Raw genomic sequence first — 22,238 nt, forward strand, 5'->3', positions numbered from 1 at the left:
ATGTTTATTTTTATGTTTTGCCTGTGTGTGTGTGACAGAGAGAGAGAGAGAGAGAGAGAGAGAGAGAGAGAGAGAGAGAGAGAGAGAGAGTTGGATCCCCTGGAACTGGAGAGTTAGAGGCAGGTATGAGCTGCCATGTGATTGAACCCTGGTCCTCTGGAAGAACAGCTAGTGCTCTTCACTACTGAGCCATCTCTCCAGCCCAGTTTAAGGTCATTCTAGCTGCTGTGTGGGTGAAGGACTGCAGGGAGGGGACACTTCTAACTTCCTAGCTGGCAGATGATGGAAACTAGGTAAAAAGTGGGCAGGCTCCAAGTTACATTTTTCTGCTTTAGACTAGAAGGTATACTTTATGACCGGGGCACCCTGATTCCTTCTACAGTGTGCCTACTATTTCAAGGGAGAGACCAAGCTATCCCTGGGAAAATGTTTCCTAGCTCTGAGGGCAGGGGATGGATCACAAACACTGTTTTCCTATAATCTTCGCTTTTTACACAAACTTTTGTATCAGATCAATTGTGTTTGGGCCACTAAACTAGAAAAGCACCCGACTGTACCCACCACCAGAAAAAAAGCCTCAGGCAACATGTGACAGCTACACCACACCAAGCGGTGTAAAAGTCATTGCCCAGTCCACAGGCTACAGGGCGGGAACGAGTAAGGCTGCCTATCTCAGCAGCACAAGCATCAGCAGAGGCGGCCGACGGGAACCCCGCCCACCAGCCTGACAACCAATCGGATCCCAGCATCCGCTCGCCCCTCTACCCCTACGTTGGAGACGCTGCGCTGCGGGAGAGCTGCTGCGGGGCGGGTGCTGAGTGCAGGAGAGGTGAGTGCTGACCCGGGAAGGGCGCGGGCACGCGTTCTTTGCGTGCTGAGGCCAGAGCCGTAGGCCACCGTGGTCTGGAGCTACCTGGTCACCCGTTCTTCTCTGCCCGGCCCTTCTCAGGCTGGGTGGCAGCCAGCAGGAGACTCGGCCCTGGAAGACGGCCGTTACCGAGTGCAGACGGTCAGAAAAGAAATTGCATCTCGTTCAAAAATGATATTGGCTTCCGGCCTTACGTAGACTGAAGGGTGTATCGCACGGGGTCCGCTGGACTGAGACTAAGCCGGAGGTTTACTTTGAACTCTGCCCTGGAATCTTGGGTGACGGTCTGCTTCTGGAGTGTCCTTTAATCTCTCCTAGCTGCGCTTTACGCTTCAGAAACTGAGCGGGGGGTGGGGGGGGATTCAAGACTGTGTAAGGATTACATTGTAGGTTGCATGCTACCTGAAGAACTCAGAAATGAGGCTGAAGTTATCTACTACTTAAAAAAAAATTGAAGCTGGTGGTGGCGCCCCCTTTAAGTCCCAGCATTCAGGAGGCAAAGACGGGCAAACCTCTAGTCCTAAACCAGACTGGTCTACAGAGTGAGTTCCAGGGTTACAGGATTGTTACATAGAAAAACACTGTCTCAAAGACAAACAAAAAATAAAGCGTTATGCTTATGCAGTTTTAGATGCAGATATTTTTCCATTTAACATGACATTAGATTTGGGACACATTAGGTAACCTCTTGGTGTCTCATTTGTAAGAAGTAGGGATAAGTTTAATGCTTGCTAGGTAGGATGACCACGTAAGGCAACAGGATTTTCAACATGAGATTTAATATTAGCGCTCATAATATTATACAAAGCAAACAATAGTGTACTGGAAAGTTCCTCTCATAATTAATGAAACTTTCATAATATTGCTTCCAAGAAGTTTTTGAAATTATTGAACTAGAATACTAGAGCTTATTTTATTATAAAAGATTGTATTAGTAAATATGCAAGTACTTTTCTTACATTGTACATTCCAGAATAAGACATACTGAAGTCTAATGGTAGACAAAGTATTATCAAAGAGATTCTGAGAGCCAAAAAACTAGAACTATGAATGAGTGCTGGGTAGTGGTGGCACTGTCCTTTAATCTTCGTTCTCAGAAGGCAGATTTAGGCGGAGCTCTGTGAGTTCAGGACAGCTAGGATACGGAGAAACCTGTCCTAAAAATAACAAAGAAAAAAGAAAAGAAAAAGAAATATGAATGACTAACAACACTTGAGCTTTTAGAACTAAGAAGCAGATTTGCTGAAACTTCCAGGACTCGGGACATACTTATTATTAATAGTCTGATGTATGTAATCCCAGACTTAACTGTATTATCATTATATTTTACTCTATAGTTCTCATAGCACAGGGCTGAGGCAGGAGGGTTGCTGAGAATTTAAGGCCAGCCTAGGCTGCAGAGTGAGTTTCGTGCCAGCCTGGGCTACAAAGTAAAACCGTCGCTCAACAAAACTCACACGCAAATCCTGATAAGACAGAGCAAAGTGGAACAAAAGGAAATGAATTGTTGATCTTCACAGAGAAACCCTATCTCGAAAAACCAAAGAGAGAGAGAGAAGAGTAGGGTTTTTTTTTTTCTTAATTGTAAATAGATTCTTTCCTCAGAAAGAGCTTAACATATGATATTACCAAACCTGAGCAGAGGTGTCTCAGGCTGGCTGTGTTTGATATCGCTGTGTGGCTTCACAACGTACACAGTATGTGTGGCATTTTGTCACTGTGATAGGAAGCTGATTGTCACAACCCCTACTTAACCCATCATCCACTTCCCTTCTCCCCACTTTCCTGCCAGTATCTGGCAAAATCAAGGGTAACCTACATTTTAATCTATCTCAAAACATCAAAGACCTAATCCTACAAGAAGAAGATTTAAATTTGGTCAGTTTTTTTATTCTAAGGATTATGTAAATGATCAGACATGGGCGTGTACTGTCTTTAGTACTGCCTTTAGAGAGACGTCCTGGTATTGGGCACTTGCTGAGCATTCACGGGGCTGGTTCTCAGCGTCAGGAGGAATACTGCAGCTGGCATTACTTTCCTCTGAACGTCTGTCTCCATGGTACTTTGGGTTTCATCCCCCCAACACACACACACTTAACTGTTTTCTAACTGTGTTTACCTGCCGGTGGCGTCAGATTTGGCCATCTTAACCTTCAGGTGACCACACTAACACTTTCCTCGGCTCCCTTCTCATACTCTGTCGACTTGGCCTTTAGTAAGGTCCCTTTTGCACCGGGTGGTGGTGGCACGCCATTCAGGAGGCAGAGGCGGGTGGATCTCTGTAAGTTCAAGGCCAGCCTGGTCTACAGAGCTAGTTCCAGACAGGCTTCAGACCACAAAGAACAGATAACGTCCTGAGGAGGAGAGAGGAAGACGTTGCCAGAGACATTCTGAGCACAGGCCCATAGGAGTCACGTGGTCTTCCCAGGGCTTTCTTGGGGTTGCCCCAAGTAAAGGTTGGGTTTTGGTTTTTTTAAGGTTTATTCATTTACTTTTATTTTTCTCGCATGGGTGTTTTGCCATCTGTCTGTATACCACAGAGGCCAGAAGAGGGCACTGGATCCCCTGGAACTGGAGTTACAAGTAGTTACACCGTGTGGTGCTGGGAATGCAGGCTGTGCTCTTACCGGCTAAGGCGTCTCTCCCTCCAGCCGCAGCATTTCACGTGTCTTATCACTACACTACCCTAAGAGGGTCAAGTCCCAGGGCTGGCAGTGACTAGAGTGCCTCACTTCTCAGCCTGCTGGAGAGACACACAGGCAGGAGACAGAGGGGGGGTCCTTCTCCCTGTTTTTATCGCCTCTGGTCATCCAGCTGCCCTGGATATAGTTATATAAGTAACACATCTACCAGGTCTAAATGAACAAAATAGTTAATCTTTACAGCATTCTCCTTGCAACCCTAGTTAACCCTAAGGCTAGCCCCGGATCAGGGTGCACCATCTAAGATGCCTGGCGGAAGAAACCAGCCCCTAGTCCCCCCACCCGTCTGCTCGCTCTAGGGGTTCTGTGTCAAGAATGCACACTCAGCACGCTAGCCAAGGAGCCTGCTGAAGTTAGTGCTGCTGTTCTGTTGCTTGCCTTTTCTCTATTTCCATTTGTCTGTTTCTTCCTTCTGCCTGTGACTCCTGATCGCCCGGTTCTTTTACCTAGAAAACTCAGGTAGTCAGCCGAGCGGGAAAAACGGTACACTTCACTTCTCTCTAAAAGTAAGCTAGATAAAAGGCTGTGATCTCAGCCGGGCGATGGTGGCGCACGCCTGTAATCCCAGCACTCGGGAGGCAGAGGCAGGTGGATCTCTGTGAGTTCGAGACCAGCCTGGTCTACAGAGCTAGTCTCAGGACAGGCTCCAAAGCCACAGAGAAACCCTGCCTCGAAAAACCAAAAAAAAAAAAAAAAAAGGCTGTGATCTCACCAGGCGGTGATGGCACATGCCTTTAATCCTAGCACTCAGGAGGCAGAGGCAGGCGGATCTCTTCAGAGCGAGTTCCAGGACAGGCTCCAAAGCTGCACAGAAACCCTGTCTCAAAAAAAAAAAAAAAAGGCTGCGATCTCCAAGCTGAAACATAGAGAAGTGCCTCACCCCATAAAGACATGTCCCCAGCTGTCCAGGATAGTGCACAGACCCTCTCTAGACATTTGCTGAGATGATATCCCCACAGCACACAACGCCTGTCTGCGCTCTATGAGCGATCATACAGTTCGCGAGCTTCAGGCAAGGGGCTGGAGGTTGAAACACACAAAGACACACACACAGAGAGAAACAGAGACACAGACCTCTAGTCACTGGTAAGAAGTCCTTTATTCAATAGCACCACGGAGGCTCATATACCCAACACAGTCAGATGGGCCAACAGGTGAAAACCTTATCCTCTGATCCTCAAGGCAACACGTGCTCATGAAGCAGAGCTGGTAAACAACTTTGACACAGCTTTCAGTAACTCAAATCAGAAGGAAAGTAAAGATCTCTAGCAGGGAAGAGCAGCTGGAGGCCAGGACTCCAAATGGTCCCAACAAGAAAGTTGGCCTCCGGCAGCTCTAGAGAAGATACCAGCCTATGTACCAATCATTCCTGGATGGCCAGAGGTGGCAATGGCACTGGGGACTGATGATGAAGAGGTAGGGAAAACTGGGTCACATAGCTTACTTGTCCTAGTCAGCTTTTCTGCGGTAATAAATCTGATCAGAAGCAGCTTGGGGGAGGAGTGGGTTTATTTGACTTACAGGTTACAGTCAGTCATCAAGGGAAGTAAGGGTAGGAACTCAGGCAGAAGTAGCCTGGAGCCCGGAACTGAAGCAGAGACTGTGGAGAAAGGCAGTTTTCCTGGCTTGCTTCCTCTGCCTTTCTCAGTTACCTTTCTTCTGCAGCCTAGGACCACCTGCACAGGGACGGCACTGCCCACAGTGGTCTGGCCCCTCATGTAGCAGTTAGCTGTATTAAGAAAATGCCCTACAGACATGGCCACAGACAGGCTCCGTAGCTGACGTTCCTGCTCTAGGGCATGCTCTCCAAATTGCAACATTTCCTCCAAGAAGGAAGGGAAGGGTCACACAGCAAGCAAAATGTCCCAATGTAGGGGAAAACAGGAACTTGGAGAGATTCTTGAGGGTCCCCACCCAGCAGTTAAAAAAAAAAAAAGGAGAAAACTATTGCAAGGGGTGAAGACTGATCAGCCAGGCTGCAAAAAGAAATCCTTAGCTGGACTCACTGTCCACCGCAAGCAGCGAAGAGAACGTCAGGCTTGTGGGTTTCAGGAGTTTACCCCTGTGCTGTTGATTACCCCAGCTCCTTTGAATAACCATCACTACACCCCTGTTGACAACCCCAATTAAAAACTTACTCGCCAAATTGGACATGGATACAGTTGTGCCTTAGGCTATCCAGGGCCCCCCTTCTGAGGTGAGCAGAGGTGGTGTATGCCTTTCACACAGCAGTTCCCTCTTCCCAGTTCCCCCTGGCAGTGTTGACATCCGAAGCTGGGAGAAAACCGTATTCATAGAGTCTGTGCCAGCGTCCCCAGGGTCCTGAACCTCTCTCTATCTCTACAGCCACCAGCGGGAGAGACCAGGATGAATGCAGAGGTGAGTTCCACACAGAGGGCCTTAAGGGATCCTTTTGCTGCCGTGCGCCTTAGTTCTCTCATGGATTCTCCTTTTCCCTCTCAAGATTTTTCAGAAATACTCCCCGCTAGGCTACCTACTTGTTTGTGGCTGTGGGTGATGGATGAGAAATGGTCTCCCCTGAGTTTTTATCCATGTCCACTGTCACGATACTGTCTCTCCCTTTCAGTCCCTAGCCATGAAGTGGGGGGTTTTCATCGGCTGTGTGCTCCAGGCATGGTATGGTGCCCCCTCTCCAGACCCAAACAACAAGACCAGCTGATCAAGGATATTTCCAGTGTTCCTTATTTCACATGTTCAATATCCCTCCAAACACGCCCCCACCCAAAGAGTTTAGAAACAGCCCAAGCAGGTAAACATTTTTCCTTTAAGAAGCAGGGAAGAAAAGTTAAAGTGGCTGCTTTCTGACTCAGGCAGAAACAGCAGTGACCTTGTAGGTGTCATTTTTAAGCAGAGAAGGGAGGTCTGTGTTAGATGGGCTAGGATGTGCTAGTGAAGAAGGTAGGAGTATCTGTCCCAGAGGGACAAAGGACTGCCTTTGGATGGAGAAGAGACAGATGTGGCCCGTGGGCAAATGGCACTTTATAAAGGTAAACGGGGAAGCCCCATGTTAGGATGAGGTGTTTCATTTTAATTGGACCTGTTAATTAGGTGAGCCAAAAGGGGCTTTTGAATGCTGGGTCTTGGTAGTCAGATCAGAGGGAGGAAGTGGCTAAATAAGGGAATAGACCTCTAGGTGGCTAGCTTTAGGAATATAATCTGTTTTTAGCAAGGCGGAGAGAATGGGGAAGCAGGGCAAGGCCTGCCAGAGCTGCATGCTGGATTGGGTTGTTATCCCTTCAGTCACAATCAGATGCTCTGTCCAACCAAGCAGGTCTTCCTTCTCCAGTGCAGTGCACACAGTAATTACACCATTGTTGAGGACTCCAAAGTCATTGTGGCCTAAGACAGTCTTAAATGCTGGAAATCCATTTAGACCCCTGACTTAGTTATCAAGATTTACACCCCATAACCAGTGTGATTTCCAGACTTGGCTTGTGGCTGTAATGGTAAAATAAATTAATTTTTTTCATCCAAATTATTTTTTGCAACTTTTGAAAGTTAGAATATAATTGCATCATTTCTCCCCTCACTTCCCTCTTTCCATAACCCCCCCTCATTAAATTCTTTCTCAAATGTATGGTCTCTTTTTCATTAATTAGGATTGTTACATATATATATGCACATAAATAGAACTGGGCTTAATGCAGTGGCAGTAACTTTTATATTTGGATTATAATGTGTTGTTATTATGTAGTGGTGTGGGACAATGGTCTGTATTCTGTCAATTATATTTTAAATAAATGCTGATTGGCCAGTAGCCAGGCAGGAAGTATAGGCAGGACAACCAGGAAGGAAGTAAAGGCAGGTCAATAAGAACAGGTGAATTCTGGGAAGAGGAAAACTCATTTCTGCAATCTGTAACCCAACCATAGAAGAAGCAACATGTGACTGTCTTGACCAGAAAGGTACCAAGCCACGTGGCTAACATAGATAAGAATAATGGGCTAATATAAGTTATAAGCATTAATAAGAAGCCTGAGCTAATGGGCCAATCAATTTATAGTTAATGTAGACCTCTGTGTGATTTCTTTGGGACTTAATGATTACGGGAACTGGGCAGGACAGAAAACTCAGTCAACAACGTAGCTTTTAAAATGGACTTTCCTCAGTACACCTTATTAACGTCTATCTTCTAGTAGCACACTTAGTTACTGTTTAAGGTACCAGAATATAGTGAATATGAAGGTAGCTGGAACTCAGCCATCGTAAGGACTTAACATGGGTCTTGAGTCTGGACAAAGACGTCTTCCTGTGGGCCCTTGTCTGTCAGCGTCCTGCACAGCAGCTGTTGCCTCTGAATGACCCCGTGTCTCTAGATGCTGAACCCAGGGAGGGTGGAGGCCTCATATCAGCCTGGGTGTTTGCAACAGAGAATCCCCTTGTCTGTGAAGAGGTCATAGATAGAGCCAAGTGGGCAGAACCTTCTGGTTGATGCCCAGAAGGTCTTCAACAGAGACATGGCAGAGCCCTTTCTGCGTGTTTTGGTTCCAGGTCTCTTGTGTCTGACACCTGGTTTCTAGGGGAGTCACACCCCAGCTCTTGTTTCTCTGGGTTACCACCAGCTTTCCTTGCTTGCCAGAACCCAGCCTAGCCCTCTGGTTTGGTGTACTCCATTCAAATCCTGGACCGTTTTCACACCCGGCACTGGTCTTTGGTATTTCAGCCTGGGAAGAAATTTGGTGTGGTCGTGGTTGGTGTTGGCAGAGCCGGCTCCGTGAGAATACGGGACTTGCAGGATCCACACTCGTTAGCATTCCTGAACCTGATTGGTTTTGTGTCTAGGTAAGTCCCAGCTTGGTTTATGCTCCACGATTCATAGAAATCACAGTGGCTGGTAACACCACGGGACATGGATGTTTCTAGATCCAGGGTAAGGGAAAGCCAGCTTCTCCAGAGAACCACACACAGAGTAGTCTCTGGAGACTCTCTGGTTCGCACTGGTTGGGGAACTAGAGTCAGGGACCTACAGCTGCATGTCCAGTGAGCCAGTGAGCGATGCCCAGTAGACCCCACGTGGAGCAGTACGTGGTCTGTTTACTACAGAAGGCACAGCGACAGCGTGAGGTTTGGCCTGAAAGAAGCTGTATGTGGCTTAGCCATTCTGCCATTTGGAACAGTCATCCCAGTGGATTTGCACGTTATATTCCTTATGCTATTCTCACTGCTGTTTCCAGCCCCAGTTCAAGATAAGAAAGCACAGACACAGAAAGACTCTAATCCTGTTGGGGTTACAATAACTGGAAAACCCAAGAATTACATTTAAGGAAAAGTGTTTGAGTCTAACACTAAGTGTTCTTTTCATGCTGGTAATTGAGCTGAACTTTTTAAATTAGTTTTTTAAAAGTTAACATGCAAATTATTAGGTCTCACTATGGCTTTTTTTAATAATTTATTTAATTTTATGCACATTGGTGTGACAGTGTCTGATTCCCTGGAACTGAGTTATAGACAGTTGTGAGCTGCCATGTGGGTGCTGGGAGTGTTTGAACCCCGGGCCCATCTGGAAAGGCAGCCAGTGCTCTTAACCACTGAGCCATCTCACCAGTCCCCCACCGTGGCATTTTTAAGCAAAAATTGTCCTAGTTGCTTCTTCCCCCTCAACTTCCCATCTCCCTGCGCTCACACTTCATGCTCCTTTCTGCTTTTATTGCACTTTTCTGTGTGGATTGAGACTGTCTGTATTTGGGAAACAGACGAGAACTTGGAAGCCTTGATGAAGTACAGCAGATTTCTTTGGAAGATGCTCTCTGCAGCCAGGAGATTGATGTCGCCTACATCTGCAGTGAGAGTTCCAGTCACGAAGACTACATAAGGTAGGTTTCTTCATACAAGTAGGCTTTGCCTTACACCTGGAAAGAGGACTGAGGAAGCTAAAACTATGCAAATGGGACTTAATGGTCAACACACAAAGTTCTGGATGTTCTGTGACCTGTTGTCAAGCTAGGTGGTGGTGGCACATTCCTTTAATCCCAAGATTCGGGAAGCAGAGGCAAGCAGATCTCTGTGAATTCCAGGCCAGCCTGGTTTACAAAGAGAGTTCTGGTACAGCCAGGGCTTGTTCTCTTATTCTGGTTGGTTGGTTGGTTTTTTGAGACAGGGTTTCTCTGTAGCTTTGGAGTCTGTCCTGAAACTAGCTTTTGTAGACCAGGCTGGTCTCAAACTCACAGAGATCCGCCTGTCTCTGCCTCCCAAGTGCTAGGATTAAAGGTGTGCGCCACTACCACCCGGCTTAACCCTTTCTCAAAAATAGAGGGGAAGGGGTGAAATAAACCCTTTCCTCCCTAAGTTTCTTTTGGTCATAGTATTTATTGCAGTAATAGAAAACAAACTAGATTTTTTTTTAAAAAAATTATGTTTTGTTTGTTTGTTTTTTGGTATGAGAGCTCCATCTGCATGTATCCCTGCATGCCAGAAGGGGGCGTCAGGGCATCGGATCCCATTATAGATGGTTGTGAATCATCATGTGGGTGCTGGGAATTGAACTCAGAGCCCATTGAAGAACAGTCAGTCCTCTTAACCACTGAGCCAACTCTCCAGCCCAGCAAACTAAATTTTTAACACTGATGAAGAGTCAAATGATTTCATAGCTAGAAAAGTTCTTTCTTACAGTAAAGACAAAGGTTGAGGCATAGATCATCCTTACTCTGCAGGGCACTGACCCTTGGCTGCTTGTCACACTCACACGCAGGCTCTTGTGCATTTGCAGTGTTGTGTTCTCGGATATACAGGGCACTTGCGTGCTTACTTGAAGTGTTTCTGTTTCCAAAGGCAGTTTCTGCAGGCCGGCAAGCATGTCCTCGTGGAATACCCCATGACTTTGTCTTTTGCAGCGGCCCAGGAGCTATGGGAGTTGGCTGCACAGAAAGGTGACGTATTCTCTGACTCTGGTTTCTAGGGTACCATCTTTCTGCCTTCCGTGTATGCTGTCTTATCTGCATCTGCTTTGGTGCTAAGAGCTCCCCATGTCCCTCTTGCCCCCAGGCTCCAGATGCGTGAGGAAGTGTGTCAGAGGAGCTGGTAGTCTCTTTGTTCCAATGGAACAGTGGATTGGCTTCCACATGTGATAGTGCTGTTGATATTTTGGCTTGCCCAGACCGGAGTGATCGATTGTCTTATATGTATTACTATATAGTTTCTTTGCTCCATTAAGGGAGTAAGTATTAGATGGTCACTGTATGCCAGGAAACTCTTTCAAGCACATTGTATGCTTAGTTCTCATAACAAGTTTTGGAGGCAGCGTTCTTTGTTTGCTGTTACTGTCACAGGAGACCTGAGGTTGGTGGTTCATTAAGGAAAGAGACTTTCTTAGCTCATGCCGCTGGAGACCAGAAGTCCAGAATCAAGCGGCTGTGCCCGTTTGGTATCTGAGTTTCTTGTATTCTCCACACAACAGAACTCAGAGCAGCGTGGAAAGACCCAAAGTCTTGATATTCTGTCTTCTATTTTATTCATTCTACTTTGAGGCTTCCCCCTGAATTTTCTAATTGGGTTATTACATTTTTAAATTCTGTCTTCATTTCCACTTGCATTCTCTTCTGTCTCTTGATTGAATTCAGATTTCAAATCCCTAATTGTTCTTGCCATTGTTCAGATTTATATTTGTGTTTTCTTGGTCATCACTTGGGTGTTTGTTGCTGTTCTGTTTAAATTTATTGAGTTCATTGTTTGCTTCTGTCTTTTTGTTGTTGTTGTTCTGGTTTTTTGTATACAGGGTTTCTCTACAGCTTTGGAGCCAGTCCTGGAACTAGCTCTTGTAGACCAGGCTGACCTTGAACTCACAGAGATCCCCCTGCCTCTGCCTCCCAAGTGCTGGGATTAAAGGCACGTGCCACCACTGCCTGGCTTGCTTCTGTCTTTTTTAAACTCCATCAGTTGTATAAGTTTGATTGTTCTTTTTAATCTGTGTCCTGGGGCTGGAGAGATGGTTTAGCAGTCAAGAGGAATGGTTGCCCTTCCAGAGGACCTAGGTTCGATTCCTAGAACCTGTCTAGCAGCTCATAACTGTCCCTAACTCCAGCCCCAGGACTTCTGATGTCCTCTTCTGGCCTCCACACGTGTAGTGCACAGATATAACATACATGCACTCAAAACACCCATACACACAAAGTAAAAATTAGGTTTAAAAATTTAGTTCAGTGTCTTGGGATTCATTTAAGTAATACTCAATGGAGAACCCTCTATAGAGCTGCTGGGTTTTGAGAGGAGGACATACTGTCTTAGCACTTCAAGTTGTGTTTTTCCAATGAGATCTAGGCACGTGTACTTCTTGATGGTGTATCTAATACAAGCTCCTAGGCTGCCTCTGTTGAATAGAAGTGTGTTTTATGTCAGGTCTGAGGAGTTATTTAATATCTTCAGGTTCAGTTTGGGTTTGCATGGCTATCAGGGCTTACTGAGTACCAGCCTCAGCGCTCCCTCAGGGCTCAGAACAGGACGTCTATAGCAAACTGGCTTAAATAGGGGGGTCTGAGGGGCTGAACAGATTGACTCAAGCATACTCTTCCTCCGCATGTTTCTTTATTCTCTGGGCGAAAAAGAAGGGGTATTCCCCCACAAGGCTTTCAGTTTACATACACATACAGACATAGTTAGCAATTCCATAGGCAATGACAGTGATACCAAACATGCATTTCACGGGGTCACTCAAACGTAAATCTGATAAGGAGGTGCTCTTATTCCTAAAAATGTCCCCGCGCAGGCTGGCGGGGCCCGCCATGAGAAAAGCGGCTACAGTTTCCCACCAGCGGGAGGGCCGGCTGCGGCGGGTAACAGACACATAGACACAAAAGATAGGCATAAAGGTAACATATTTATTACAGGAAAGAGGGAGAGAGAAAAGGAGAAAAGAGAGGAGGCAAAGCCGTGTGTACACCGGGAGAGAAAACGAGAGAGAGAGAGAGAGAGAGAGAGAGAGAGAGAGAGAGATGGCGGGCGGAGGTCAGAGGTAAAAAAGGAGTGGGCGTGGCTAGGGCAGGGACCGAAAGAATAACAGGTGCCTTATATCTTAGAGGGGGAGCCATGGCTGGGAAGCTCCCCAGTGGATAAATGGGACTTCAGATCAGTGCAGAATTCTAAGAGGTTTCAGGCCCTAACTACATTTTCTTTTTTTTTTTGTTTTGTTTTGTTTTTTTTTTGTTTTTTTTTTTGTTTGTTTGTTTTTTTGCTTTTTTCGAGACAGGGTTTCTCTGTGGTTTTGGAGCCTGTCCTGGAACTAGCTCTTGTAGACCAGGCTGGTCTCGAACTCACAGAGATCCGCCTGCCTCTGCCTCCCGAGTGCTGGGATTAAAGGCGTGCACCACCACCGCCCGGCTACATTTTCTTAAGTATAACAGTTAAGCTAGAAGGTTGTGGTTAATAACTGTAGAGAAAAGCACAGCAGTGCTCTTGCACTTTCTGAGCACTTCTGCTTCCTTCCCTGGGCATTATGGTAACCATAGTAACCAGCGCAGGCTGGGAGGGAGGTGAAAGTGCTTGATGTGTCCTGTCTTGCTAGCTCAAGTAAAGGGGATTTTTTGAAGACCTTTCTTCCAGCCCCAGCAGGGCACCCAGGTGAGAAGGAATTTCTTCCTCTGGGGCCGAACTTCTTTCCTGTATCTCTAGTGTTAAAGGCATAAACAGTTAATCTCCTGGGCTGTGATCTTATGTTACTTGAAACCAAGGTGAAGGGTAAATACAGACTATTAAAAGCTTGTTAGGAGCCGGGCGATGGTGGCGCACGCCTTTAATCCCAGCACTCGGGAGGCAGAGGCAGGCGGATCTCTGTGAGTTCGAGACCAGCCTGGTCTACAGAGCTAGTTCCAGGACAGGCTCCAAAGCCACAGAGAAACCCTGTCTCGAAAAACCAAAAAAAAAAAAAAAAGCTTGTTAGGGTAGAGCAGACCTATACCTTCCTGAGTCTGCTGCTAGAGAATTCAGGGCCGCCCAGACCTGTTTATCAGCAAGAGCAGACATGCAGTCTGCCCTGCTCACTGCCTGTCCCTACTGAGGTTCTTTTTTTTTTTTTTTTTTTTTTTTTTGGTTTTTCGAGACAGGGTTTCTCTGTGGTTTTGGAGCCTGTCCTGGAACTAGCTCTTGTAGACCAGGCTGGTCTCGAACTCACAGAGATCCGCCTGCCTCTGCCTCCCGAGTGCTGGGATTAAAGGCGTGCGCCACCACCGCCCGGCCTCCTACTGAGGTTCTTATGTGACCACATGTTTGCAAGGCTCCTCTCTTTGGGAAAGTCCTGCCAGTAAGGATAATGGTGGGGGACTAGCTTTATGTAGATTTGACTATGAGGACAAAGGTTTGGCTTTCACACCAGAGCCCCACCATGTGACAGAGGTCACCCAGTTGCCTGTACAGGAAGAAGTTATCTCAATGAATGATTGACACACACTGGGATATTTCAGGATGAATCCCATTATGGAAGGGAGAAGAGCCATGGCTTCCCACGCTTTCTACAGACTTGACAGTGACTTTTCAAAAGACGGGTGTTCCAGAAGCTCTGCAGATTGGGTTTCTCATTGGAATACACTCCCATGAGTTTGTCTAGTGGTCTGTCAGCTATGCTTTTCCTGTATAGTCTTGTGGGCTTGTGACACATGGGAGGAACAGGCTGATTCTAGTTCAGTGGTAAGCAAGAAAGCATAGTCAAGCAGTGATAAGAAATCAAATGGTATAGACATGGTGCATCTGTTTGACCTGGTGTGCAGGAGGTGCTACCCAAGCTATGTCTGGGAGTGAGGATAGCATAGGTAGGTCAGGATCTTGGCCACTAAACAGGCTGACTAGGCTGGCAGAACAGTCTGTGCCACCAAGGCTAGGTCTGAGGGCTGGGTATGGTGCAGTCAGGTGAGGTTCTAAGAATTCACCAGGATGATCCAGTGCACAGTGTGTGATCTGTTTTAGGTCTGAGGATTAGGGGGAGAGCAGGCAGTCTAGAGTCTAGGAAACTCTCTAGACAAAAGCATAGGATGTGTGACCTGGGCCAGACCAGGAGGTATGTGGTATGGATGGGGCAGGATCTGGTGGACTAACCAGACTGTCCAAAGGAAACGACCCTTCTCCCTTTAAATCTATATTTATTGACTAGTCTTTCCTGTCTTCCTCCCCCACCTTCTGGTAAGCATTATTCTACTCTACTTCCCTAAGTAGACTAATGTAAGACTGGCTTCTTACATTCCATTTAGTGAATGGCATCACTGTTTTTCTTTCTGCACACGGGTCATTTCATAATACCCTCTAGGCTTACCCACATTACTGGAAATGATGGACTTTCAGCGTCACTGTGGAAGGATTCTGTTGTGGGCAAGCCCTGGTTTATTTACTCTGAATCTGTGCACTGACTCTTTTGAAACAGTGCAGAGGTCTCTCTGACATTCCATTCTCTGTGGTTTGCAGAGGTGGGAAAGGGGGGGTGGATCACGTTAGGTCTGTTTGGAACCCCGTGAGGAACTTCCACAGCGTTTTCCTGTAACGACAGTAAGCTGTAAGCCACGCTAGCAGTGTGTAGGGGACCACTCCCTTCTGTGCACATCCTCGTCAGCCATTTGTTTGACCTTTTTATAATAATCATTATAAATGGAATGAGGTGGTATTTCATTGTGAGCTATATTTTCATTTCTCTGATGATAAAAGTTGAACATTTTTCCCTGTAACTGCTGGCCATTTGCATGTTTTCTTTAAAAAAAATTCTATGGATATTACCTATTTTAAATTTTGATTATTATTACCATTTTTTCTGTTGAGTTCTCTACATATTCTAGATAGTAACCCCTTACTGAATCTATATTTTGCTGGTATTTTAACTCATTTTGTAAGTAGTGTTTTTATTCTGTTGTTAAACATAACATTTTGGTTTGATAACATGCCATTTGTGTGGGTTGGCGTCTATAGTCTGTCCTTTTGTGTCTTACCTAAGCAAACTTTGCCTAGTCCAGTTATGGTGATTTGAGTAAGAAGTAAGCTTGGATTTGAACACTTGGTTCCCAGTTAGTGGCTCTGTTGGGAGAGGCTTAAGAGTTAGGCCTGGAAGTTTGAGATTAGATAGCCTTGTCCTTTTTCCCATTTGCAGCTTGGTCCTTTTGTTTAAAGATGTGCTCTCTCAGCTTCCTGCTTTGTTGCCGTGTCTGCTGCCTGCTGCTGTGCCTGTTGCCATGACTACTACCTGCTACCTGTACCATGCCTGCTGCCTGCTGCCATGCCTGTTACTGTGCCTGCTGCCTGTTGCCATGACTTCTACTCTAATGGAATCTTAAACTCTTGATGAGTTATTCCTGGTGATGGTATTTTCTCACAGTCACAGAGCCAGAATTCTCAAGAATTTACCATATATTTTCATCTATTGTTTCCTAGTTCTTTTTTTTTATTTATTATGTATACTGTGTTCTGTTTGCATGTATGCCTGCAGGCCAGAAGAGAACACCAGATCCCATTACAGATGGTTGTGAGCCACCATGTGGTTGCTGGGAATTGAACTCAGGATCTTTGGAAGAGCAGCCAGTGCTCTTAACCGCTGAGCCATCTCTCCAGCCCCTGTTTCCTAGTTCTTGAGCTTATAGTTAAGTATTCAGTATGTGATGAGCTGATTTTTGGTAAGTGTGAGTGTAGTGTTTTGCATGTGAGTATCCACTTCTCCAAAGAGCATTTACTGAAGAAGTCATCCTCTGTAACGTTTGATGTGGCAGCGGTTTCTTCATGCGATAGTAAAGCACCAGGAACGTACAAGGATAAAACTGTCAAAATGTCAAAGGCTTTTGATGCTTCAAAGAAAAGATGGAAGAACGGCAACCTTTGCTGTGGAAGCTGTGTGCAGACTGCGTCCTCGAGAAAAGTTTCCATTCAGAATATCTGCAGGATTCCACAACTTAAAAACAAACCGAGTAACCTGACTCAGAAAGGTCATGTTGTAGAAATTTTTGTTTTCCAAAGTGGAAAACAAGTAAAACCGCACCAATCTTTAAAGAAATGCAAATAAAAACTACAAAAGATATCACATCTATTGGGATATCTGAAGGGGTCTCTGTGGCCACCATGGCCATTAGAGCAACGAATCTCAGGAGGCGGCACACCTGACCCTGAGGAGTTTATTTTAGGCACAGATTAGCACAGCACAGTCTGGTGAGAATTTTCCTGGCGGTAATTAATTCACTCCCATGTGCATGGTGAAGCTTAAGAGGAGACTCCATCAGAACACTCTGTGAAGCACATGTAACACCTTCCATAAGATAGATTGACAGGCTCAGGATAAGGCCTGCACACAAAGGTCACCAGGCTCCTCACCCCTCTGCTTTCTGTTATCTGCCAGCCTTCTAGGCAGATAACAGGTTATATCCCTCCCTCGTGCTTAAACAAACCCTAGTGCTTATCTGTGAGCACAGGAACCTCTGTGCTTCCCACTATTGTAGGCAGAGTTTTTTTTTTTTTTTTTTTGGTTTTTTTCGAGACAGGGTTTCTGTAGCCGCTCTCAAATAACGACTCAGAGACTTAATAGTAATTATAAATGCTCGGCCAATAGCTTAGGCTCGTTACTGGCTCTTACATTTTAAATTAACCCATATTATCTACCCTCTGCCACATGATGGTTCCTTCCTTCTTTCTTTTTCTTTCTTTCTTTAAGATTTATTTATTATATATACAATGTTCTGCCTGAATGTCTCAGTATGTGGGTGCACCCCTCATGGTCATTGGGGATGATCTTTTGGGAACTCAACAAGGCCAGCTGGACTGGGTCTGAAAAAGCATGGGATAAAACCGGACTCGCTGAACATAGCAGACAATGAGGACTGCTGAGAAGTCAAGAACAAGGACACTGGGTTTTGATCCTATTGCACGTACTGGCTTTGTAGGAGTCTAGGCAGTTTGGATGCTCACCTTACTAGACCTGGAAGGAGGTGGGAGGTCCTTGGACTTCCCACAAGGCAAGGGAACCCAGACTGCTCTTTGGGCTGATGAGGGAGGGGGACTTGATTGGGGGAGGGAGAGGGATATGGGAGGCGGTGGAGGGTAGGAGACAGAAATCATAAATAAATAAATAAATAAATACATACATACATACAATGTTCTGCCTGCATGTGTCCCTGCAGGCCAGAAGTTGGCACCATTTCTTATTAGAGATGGTTGTAAGCCACCATATGGTTGCTGGGAATTGAACTCAGGACCTCTAGTAGAACAATCAATGCTCTTAACCACTGAGCCATCTCTCAAGCCCCCTTTTTTTTTCTTAGTTTTTTGAGACAGGGTTTCTCTGTGGCTTTGGAGCCTGTCCTAGAACTAGCTCTTGTAGACCAGGCTGGCCTCAAACTCACAGAGATCCACCTGCCTCTGCCTCCTAAGTGCTGGGATTAAGGGTATGCGCCGCCACCACCCAGTGGTACCTTTTTTCAACACAGAACATTTATCTTTCTTCTTTCTTTGTCTCTCGTGACTCCTGAGACTCCACCCTTCTTCCCAACAATTCTGCCTAGCTGTCAATCAGCTTTTTATAAACAGTGAGCAACACATTTTCACAGTGTACAGAAGGATTATTCCACACCACATTACTGAACAGAAAATAAGTGTTCACAAGGATTCAGAGATGTTAGAAGCCCGTACACTTTAATGTCAGCTGGGGCGTGTAAAGGAGGTGTTGCCCTAACATGTGCTCTGGACCCTGCCTGTAGACATACTGTGTGCAGTTCTGGAGGGAGAATGACATAACCTCCAAGCACAGCTGTCTGTACACCATGGATAATGGCCACCTTCATTCTGTTTTGTCACAACAGGGAAAGTCCTGCATGAGGAGCATTTGGAACTCCTGATGGAAGAATTTGCATTCCTGAAAAAGGAAGTAACGGGGAAAGAGCTGCTGAAAGGGTCTCTTCACTTCACAGGTCAGTGCGAGGCAGGCCTGCAAGTCACCTGGGAGGTCCTGACACCACAGGGAGCAGAAACCATCCGGGTCAGTTGTCACCTGGGCAGTCTTGGAGCTCTCAGAGCCCAGGGACCTCTGCTCTGGTGCAGCTTGGTTCTTGACTTCACACAGCTTCTGTAGTATCATTTCAGGTCATAGCAGAATGAGGAAAAGTTAGTAGGCATATCAAAGCTGAAGATAAGAAGCAATTGAAGAGATCAGGTGCAGATGAGGAGAGGAACGCATTCCTAAGGGCGTCAGCGGTACCCGCATTCATAATTTATGTCACTAAATGAGTAAAGGGTCTGGAGAGATGGTTCAGAGGTTAAGGGCACTCATGGCTGTTCTCCACAGACCCAGGTTTGATTCCCAGTATCCACATGGTGGAATATAACTGTCTAGAACTCCAGTCCAGGGGTCCAACACCCTGGGAGGTGCTGCAGGCATGTGGCACACAGACATACATGCAAGCAAAACACCCATACACAGAGAAATGAAGAAAAAAACTTTAAAAAGAGATTAAAGGCATAGTTCATTAACCATTTTAGTAGGTATTATTTTTTGAGAACTTCATACAAGAACAATAACATCTATATTAATAACTTTTCTAGTTATGGCAAAACACCTGACACAGGCAACTTAAGGAAGTGCTCCTTTTGCTCGCTCTTCAGGGGGCCCTTCAAGGGTTAGCAGTATATTGTCACCTGAGAAGGCAGCTTCTGCCACTCTCCCTTCTCCCCACTTCTTCCCTTTCCCTCCTCCCCCCTCTTTATCTCTCTCTCTTTCTCTCTGCCTCGCTCTCTGCTCTTCTCCCTTCACCTCTTTCCCCTCCATAACCCTCTAAATCAATACCCACTTTCTCTGCATGGTGTGCCTAATAGGTCTCTGTCTCTCACCCGCTGCACTGGCTCTCTGCCTGGGACCCGCTGCCTTTGTGGCCTGCTGTGGACTCCTGGCCTGCCGTCCACTGCTGCCACTTGGGACCTACAGTGTTTTATCGATCACTGTACACATCTGTGCCATGAGGCCGGATGTCCTCTTGCTCATTCAGCTGTTCTCCATCCCCACCTTCCCTGGGCATGGATCTTTGCGAGACAGTCCTTTTCCTAGCTCTCTTAGCATGTGTGATCTCTTGCAGCTAGCCCACTGGACGAAGAGAAATTTGGCTTCCCTGCATTCAGTGGCATTTCTCGCCTGACCTGGCTAGTGTGCCTCTTTGGGGAGCTTTCTCTTATTTCTGCCACCTTGGAAGACCGAAAAGAAGATCAGTATCTGAAAATGACTGTGCAACTCGAAACCCAGAGCAAGGGGTGAGTTGTAAGAGACTTCCTAACGTTCTCGGGCACAAAAGGGTAACTCTTGAGAGGTTCCGAAGGACCAGTCCCTGGCATCCAGACCCAAGACAAGTGTCTGCTCCTCTAGAGAGAGCCTTTCCATCCTTTACACCCCCTGAGGTGTGAAGAAACAATGTAAGTTAAATAAATAATGGCTTACAGAAATAAAGCAAGTAACTAAGTTATGTAAGTAATTACTTTAAGCTTTGCTATTATTTTTCTATTTATCTAGCAGCATGTGCAAGAGCATGTGCCCTTGCCCCGTTGCATATTTCTAGTTACTAGAAAATTAAGATACAAGAGACACATTGGTATTCTGCCTTGCCTCAAACCTTAACACCATTATTTGGAAGGATATAATGAAGTTGTCTTAGGTAGTTGGAATAACTCAGATTTATTTTGTCCAGAATTAAAGTAAAAATAGTGAATAAATTACACTCAGGTTACTCTTAGTCATCACTTTCTTTTTCTTAATTTTTTAATTTTTTTGAGATAGGAGCTCACTATGTAGCCCAGGCTGGCCCTCAATTTACTGTATAGACCATATAGCCCAACTCAGACTCGAGAATTTTACTTTAGCTAGAATTACTAACACACCCAGTTTATTCTGTGAACTTTGCAAAATACACATGGAGACTAATTATTAGATATAGTTTGACCACCTGTTTTGCTACGTTTTAGTATTCAGTGGCATATTTGCTTGAGATCATGATCAATTTAGGCAGAGATTATCTGTTTTCCATGGTCAGGTATCATAGCTCTGCTAATAATAATGAGAAGCAGCAGCATAGGTGAAGGAATGTCTTGAAGAGCGTTGAGTCTGTGCGCCATGCTGAGGAAGTGAGATGGATCCGTGTTTTGCGCTATAGTACTATTGGAAGCATGGTCACTTGTAGTCTTTGGGTAGTGGTGGCGAGCTGGTTGCCACTGGGCCACCACCGTGAGGCAGCCTTTCAGGGAAGATGGGTCCTGTCCCATGAAGGCAGGTGTGAGTACCCATCTGCTTTCCTGTGTGGGGTTTTTTAGCACGTGTATGACGTATGTTCATATGCGTGTGCTTACACATGTGCACTTGCCTTGATGTTGAGTGCCATCTTCTTCCTTGACCACTTTCCACTTTATTTACTGAGGCAGGGTCTCTCACTCAATCTTGCAGATTCTAAGAGTCTAGCTAGCCAGCTCTCCAGGGATCCTGTCCCTCCCTCCTGGAATTACAAGTGGGCCACCCTGCCAGCAGAGCTTTTGCGTGGGTGCTGAGGATCTCAGCTCTGATTCTCATGGTTGTGCCTTCTTTCCAGCTCTGTCCAGTGTGGTTTCTAACATGAGGAATGTTCTTGTCTTTGCAGGACGTTGTGCTGGATTGAAGAGAAAGCGCCCGGTTTAAAAAGAAACAGATATTTAAATTTCCAATTCAAATCTGGGTCTCTGGAGAATGTGCCAAATGTAGGGATCGATAAGAAAATTTTTCTGAAAGATCAGGATCTATTTATTCAGAAACTCTTGGGCCAGGTGTCTGCAGAGGACCTGGCTGCTGAGAAGAAGCGGATCATGCATTGCCTGGGTCTGGCCGATCACATCCAGAAACTCTGCCGCCCTGAGAACTGAGGAAGCTCCGAATACCTGAGAAGGGCTAGGGTTTTGGTTTTATCAACACTTCCATCTATAGCTTTTACAGTTAAATACATTGAATAAACGGAACGAGAAAAGTGTCGTGAACTTCTCTTGTGTTGGGAGTAAATTTGTGCTAGGGCCGTTCGTGAGAGTAAGGGAAGAGTGTTTTGAGGTCATTTCATCTTCCTAATAGCAGCCCTGTTGGATATAGCCAGTGCTGTTTTCAGGCTTGTGGAAAAGCTGGCTTGAAGTCATCCAGGCAGGGAAAAAAATCGATTTGAAGGTCTACCCATGTTCCAAACCCTTGCCTTGAGCAGCATTTCATCCTTTAGAGAATGGGGCTGCCCCTCAGTCACGGGGTCACCACGAGTTGGTGGACGATGCCAACAATAATGAACCGCGCAGCGCTGAGTAAAACGATTACCCACTTGAGTTTGTTGGGGGTGAGTCTGTGGTGAAGAGGTGAACAACAGAGTCGCCTAGAGCAGGCCTGGGCCTACAGGAGGGGATCCTGGAGAGAAAACTATGACTTGGTGTGGGAAGAATCAGAAACCAGAAACAGGAGGCAGTGTCAGGCAGCAATGTGGTTCTGAAATTATTATTTAACAGCATGATACCTTGGCCAGTTTCTCAGCTCAGGCTAAGTCCTCAGAAGCCACTGGAAACAGGTGTTCTGGTGGCGGCCCTCAAGGACGGGTCTGCAGTCTTCTCCGTTCCTGTCCCTCAGCCTCTGCTGCCTTGAACTGAGCAGAGTGCGGCGAACCCACGCTTGTTGGTCCTCTTGCATTTTCTCCACAGCCTTTTTTTTTTAAAAAATATTTATTTATTTATTT

General features: G+C 45.9%; 1 protein-coding gene across 2 annotated transcripts; it reads left to right on the top strand.

Moving 5' to 3' along the window:
• Positions 1–771: 771 nt before the first annotated feature.
• LOC121465757 (biliverdin reductase A) lies at positions 772–21,500 on the top strand. Of its 2 annotated transcripts, none has more exons than XM_041679141.1 (8): positions 772–829; positions 5,817–5,949; positions 8,255–8,373; positions 9,285–9,404; positions 10,360–10,457; positions 18,333–18,440; positions 19,599–19,770; positions 21,141–21,500. In XM_041679141.1, exons 2-8 carry the CDS (start codon positions 5,938–5,940, stop codon positions 21,397–21,399), a joined length of 888 nt encoding a protein of 295 aa, XP_041535075.1. In that variant the 5' UTR covers positions 772–829; positions 5,817–5,937; the 3' UTR covers positions 21,400–21,500. The 2 variants fall into 2 exon arrangements, with proteins under 2 accessions (XP_041535075.1, XP_041535076.1); XM_041679142.1 differs by having other exon boundaries at positions 787–829; positions 5,917–5,949.
• The last annotated feature ends 738 nt before the right edge of the window (positions 21,501–22,238 follow it).

Source organism: Microtus oregoni, unplaced genomic scaffold (assembly GCF_018167655.1).
Source record: "Microtus oregoni isolate MIOR12 unplaced genomic scaffold, Mior012 000031F_ref0000149, whole genome shotgun sequence".
NCBI classification, from domain to species: Eukaryota; Metazoa; Chordata; class Mammalia; order Rodentia; family Cricetidae; genus Microtus; species Microtus oregoni.